The 5,251-nt window shown below is 48.1% G+C and overlaps 1 protein-coding gene across 2 annotated transcripts in view; it reads left to right on the top strand.

Annotated features, from left to right (window-relative positions):
- Pkd1l2 (polycystic kidney disease 1-like 2) overlaps window positions 1–2,168 on the top strand; it is an 85,392-nt gene extending 83,224 nt beyond the window's left edge. For both annotated transcript variants that reach the window (XM_005409357.1, XM_013507110.1), the window contains exons 42-43: window positions 77–208; window positions 1,827–2,168. In XM_005409357.1, the coding sequence (XP_005409414.1) occupies window positions 77–208; window positions 1,827–1,988 (294 nt within the window). In that variant the 3' untranslated portion in view covers window positions 1,989–2,168. The remainder of the gene's footprint in view (window positions 1–76; window positions 209–1,826) is intronic.
- Window positions 2,169–5,251: the final 3,083 nt, after the last annotated feature.

The raw sequence follows: 5,251 nt of genomic DNA, 5'->3' as shown, positions 1-5,251 counted from the left end.
GCCTCCCTCTGAGGGTGGGGTGGGGAGTCTGCTAGGACACAGGACTCCGGGAGTGGCACTGGTTTCTTCTTGTCAGGTCCTGGACTCCAGCCCAGTGCTTGGCTCCTTCCTCATTGGGTCGTGTGTCATTTTTATGACGTTTGTGGTGCTGAATCTGTTTGTCTCCGTCATCCTGGTGGCGTTCAGCGAGGAGCAAAAATGTGGTCAGGTGAGTTCCTGCGGCCTGTCCTTCGCTGACCATTGATCTCGGATGTCGAAAGATGGGCTGAGCAGTGCAAGACGAGACTTCGGGGGACTTGAGAGACCCCTGTATCTCAAAGTTCCAATTTCACAAGCGGGGAGACTGAAGCCTGGGAAAATATTATTTCCCCAAAGTCACAAGCACGTGAGGGGTGTGATGGTGCACAATTGTAAACTCAGTACTCTGGGAGGCTGAGGCAGAAGAATCCCAACCAAGTTTAAGGCCAACTTAGGAAACTTATCAAGACTCTGCTCAAAATAAAAGACAAACAGTGCAGAAGATGTAGCTCAGGGTAGAGCTCTTGCCTAAAATGCACAAGGCCCTGGGTTCCACCCTCTGCCCCACAAATACAATACAACACAACGCCATTACCCCGGGTACTCCCGGCCGCCCTCTCCCAGCAGAGATGAGCAGACTGGGTTGAACCTTCCAGCCCTCTATCACCAGGTGTTTCGGGAGCAGGCCCTAGCCTGGAGCTATCTAGGGGCTCCATCCCAAGCCCGGTCCGTTCGCATAAACCCAAGAGTGTGCCAAAAGGCTCACGGTGCCATAGCAGAAGGTGCTCCTAGTACTCCAGAGACCCTGGGGTTCAGGAGTTCCGTGAGAAGGGGGACAAACCAGATGTACCCCACATTGTGCCACAGTGCTCTTGCACTGCACTGCTGTGCTATAATGCCGTAGTTAGAACACATTTTCACCTTAGCAGGGAAGCAGGGCTCCTTGCTAGGTTAGACACAGAGGCAGTCAAGCTGTACCCTGTGCTGCAGGTTGGGGTGCAGGCAGTTAAAACACCTTCAACTGGAGCTAGTTTCTCAGAGTGGAGTCCTTCTGTGTAAAGCACACAAGACTAAACTCATGCTTATTGATACACTTTTTAACTGAAAATATAATTCACATGTCATGAAAGGTACTGTCTTTGGGTTTTTTTGTTTTGTTTTGTTTTGTTTTGTTTGGCTTTTTGAGACAGAGTCTCTCTATGCAGTTCATGCTGGCCTTGAGCTCACTTTGTAGCCCAGGCTGGTCTTGAACTCTCGAGGATCCTCCTGCCTCAGCCTCCTGAGTGTTGGGATTACAGGCATGCATCACCACACCCAGCTAAAATGAAGTGTACAATTTTTTTTATATTCAGAGTTGTGTAACTATTGCTATTATCTAACTCATAATTTCAGAACTTTTTTTTTTGAGGTACTGGGGTTAAACATAGAGCCTTAATACTGAGCTATACCCCCAAGTCCTTTTTCATTTTTTTACTTTGAGACAGGCTCTTGCTGAACTCCCCAAGTTGGTCTCAAACTTGTGATCCTCCTGCCTCAGCCTCCCTGAGTGCTGAGACAGCTGTGTGCCATCACACCCAACTCAGGCTGGGATTTTAAAGGTTGCCTGGCAAACTCAGCCAGGCTTGTCAGAGGGAAAGAGGGAGCCTGCACCCCCAGGAGCTCCAGAAGGAGGTTACCCCAACCTCAGTGACCTAAATGATGACCTTATCCAGGCCCAAGTAGGACCACACATCCATGGTTTCCCCTTAGAAAGAAAAGGTCCAAGAGGACAGTTCCAGGCGCTTGACTTGGTCCTTTCTGTCCTGCAGCTGTCAGAGGAAGCAGAAATCGTGGATTTGCTCCTGATGAAAATACTCAGTTTCCTGGGCATCCGATGCAAAAAAGAGGAGCCTCAGAGCGGCCCAGAACAGCCCAAGTCGCCCTCCACGGTTCAGTCCCCTCGGCCAGCACAAGCTTCTCCCAAGTTTTAAGCTGCCCACCCGGATCGGCTCCAGCCTGCACTTCCCGGGGAGGGGGAGCCCCTCCAGGCACCAGGGTTTGTGTCCATAGATGACCCAGCAAGTAGAAAAGTAAGAACATGTGCACCCTAAAATTGGCACTGCTTCAAGAGCTGCTTGTTCCCGTTTCCTCCTACAAATAAAGAAACTATGTGGAAAATAAATCTCTAATTATTTCATCTCTGGTTGGTCAGCGGTTGCCTTTGGATGATTCTAGTTCAGGGCTTCTCCAAGAAAAGCTAATGGGTGTCGTATTAGAGTCCTAGGCTATTGGAACAAGAATCACAAACCGGGCAGCTTAGGACCACAGAGCGCCAGGTCTGGGGCACACGCCTGTGATCCCGGCCCTGGGGAGGCTGAGGCAAAAGCATTCCCCCCAAGTGTGAGACCAGCCTAAAACCAAGAAGGTTAATGTTTCTTAGTTCTGGAGACCAGATTCTGACATCTAAGCTCTGGCAGGGCCACATCCTCACTGGGGACAAGGGGACAATCCCGGCCGCTTTCAGCAGCTGGTGTTTCCCTCAGGCCCCAGGGCTGCTCCTCTTCCGGATCTGCAGTCCTCAGCCTTTTTGGCACCTGAGCGGTTTCTGTTTCGTGGAAGACAAACCATGGACAGGGCTGAGGGGTGTGCGGGTGCTTCCCTGTGACTGAGGAGCGAGAGGGCACCCGTACCGTGCAGCTCCCGCAGCCTTGGAATCTGAAGTCCCTCTGATCGGACAGAGGTGAGCGCTGGGGAGCAGCTCTAAGGCAGCTGTAAACCTGCTGTGCGGCTGGTTTCTGACAGGCCCTGTGAGGTAGGGTAGATGAAATGAAGATAGGAAAAAGGAGACTATTAGGTCCTTCACACTGTACCCCCTCCAACTTGAAGAGAAAATCCCTGACAGACGACCGGTCTGTTCAAACAGAAAGCCCCCGCCTCAGCTGAGAGTCGAAAGCATATCTGTTTATCAGGGTGGTTCCCAGGCCTACCTACTTAGAATATCAATCCCTGATGTCCAACCCTAGGGAGGTATGTGGGTGTGTTGTTCAATCTTTTGTCTTGAGGCCTGGCCCGCAGCAGGTACGTCTCTATTTGCAAGGTACCTTGTCTTCCATATTGGCTCCTTCCAGGGCCTGGCCCAGTCTGACTGCCTACAGTATTTCTATCTAACTCAGCTGCCTACAACTTTACAATGAGAAGTTATAGATAAGCCAAAGTTAGTGATGAATGATGCTTGCTGTGTACCCTTGTTCCCCACAAACGCGGTCTGCACTGGTGGTGCTCAACTTGGCCGCACACTAGAAGCACAGGCTTCACTCCAACATATCAGAATCTCTGGCCTGGGACCCAGGTGTTAATATGTGTTAAACTTCCAGGTGAGTCCAAGGTGCAGTTGAAACAGTTCATTGTGTATAAACCCGAGTTCTTTGTCTCCCCAAATTGAAGAATAAATCTGAAGGCCTGGTGTGGTGGTGCATGCCTGTAATCCCAGCACTTGGGAGGCTGAGGCAGGAGGATCCTTGCGAGTTCGAGACCAGCCTGGGCTACAAAGTGAGCTCAAGGCCGGCCTGAACTGCACAGTGAGACCCTGTCTCAAAAAGACAAAAAAAAAAAAAAAAGAGTAAATCTGAGGGCAAAAGGAGTTCTGGACTGTTTATTGAAATAATAAGAAGCCAGATGTGGTGGTGCATGCCTATAATCCCAGCATTCAAGAGACTGAGGCAGGAGGGTTGCCAAGAGTTCGAGGCCAGACTCTGCTACATATTGCGACCCTGTCTCAAAAAACAGAACACAAAGAAAAAGAAAAAACAAAGGAAATAACAATAATGATAATGATAAACTCTTACTGGATACCCATCAAAAGGGGGAAAAAAGAAGTTCTACGGATCTCTGTCCTGACTGTACGTGCATAAGCAAAGCATGGGTGATATAAGAGAACTATAACTCCCAACCTGCTAGATGTCTGAAACAGCAAGTTCATGTTCTCTAAAATCAAGGAATCTGCCTGGCAAGCCTGAGGTCACGAGTTTGATTCCTAACACCAAAAAAAAAAAAAAAAAAATTAAAAAAATAAAATCAAGGAATGAATTCCAGGAACAAGAGTAGGAAGATTACACTGAAAGAAAGCTTCTGTCTAAGGGGAACAGAAAAGGGCCCGGAAAGTGGGTTGCCCACCAACCCCACTTCTCAAGAATGTTTATTAAGCAAAGCCACAAGGTGAGGTGGGTTTAAAGTGGGACAGAACTATAACCAATCAACAAGATTATAAGTATAGTCCCTTAATTAATATTGATCCAGGGGCTGGAGGTTTAGCCCAGCGGCACAGTGCCTGCCTGGCAAGCACAAGGTCAGGAGTTCGATTCCCGGTACCGGGAAAACAAAACAAAACAAAAAATTAATATTGATCCAATGGAAAAATCACAGGGTAGGTGTGGGTAATATTGATTAAATGGGGATTAAATGGGGAAGCAAGTGATGTAGGCTCAGCAAGTCACATGGGATGGACAGGGACTTTCCAGGAAGGGTGGGGTGGGGATAAGGAGGTTTGCCACCTTAGGTCCAATCCCTCCAAGGTGACTGATGTCTGTTTAGAATATCAATCACTGCTATTCATCCCTAGTGGAAGCGTATGTGTGAGTAGTTTCTTTTTTTCCTGAAGTTTGGCCTGCAACGAATATACCTCCAGTCATGGTGGTCTTCTGCATCAACCTCTCAAGGGCCAGCCCTGTCCAACCTCCTACAATATTTCTACCTAACTGAGCGGTCTATAATATGGGAAGGGGCTGGACTTTAAAGAGTTCAAACAGAAAACTGATTATCTTCTCTCCAGGTTGGAGATAGGAAGACACGGTTAAAGTCTAACTTAGTATATTCTGGATAAATCTTCTTCTGAGGGGGAGAGTCCTTGTCTTTTTATTCTTATCTCAAACTTTTATCCTTTGTCTTATGTTTACCTTTGCATCTCCAAGCTTGGTTTAGCTGTTTAAATTAGTTCTAAACTCTTCACGTGGGTAGGCTATTTTCTTTTGCTTTTCTTTCTTTTATCTATTTATTTATTTAGAGACAGTCTTACTAAACAGCTCAAGCTGGCCCCAAACCCACTGCATCCTATTGCCTGAGCCCCCCAAGTGCTGGGATTATAGGCAAGTGCCATAACACCCGGGTTTTTTTGCATTTCTAAATTTAATGGCAGCCGGGCAAGGTGGCTCCTGCCTGTAATCCCAGCACTCGGGAGCTGAGGCAGGAGGATTGCTGT

Source organism: Chinchilla lanigera, unplaced genomic scaffold, assembly GCF_000276665.1.
Source record: "Chinchilla lanigera isolate Chin_1 unplaced genomic scaffold, ChiLan1.0 scaffold00121, whole genome shotgun sequence".
NCBI lineage: Eukaryota > Metazoa > Chordata > Mammalia > Rodentia > Chinchillidae > Chinchilla > Chinchilla lanigera.
This window is presented reverse-complemented; position numbering and strand designations above follow the sequence as displayed.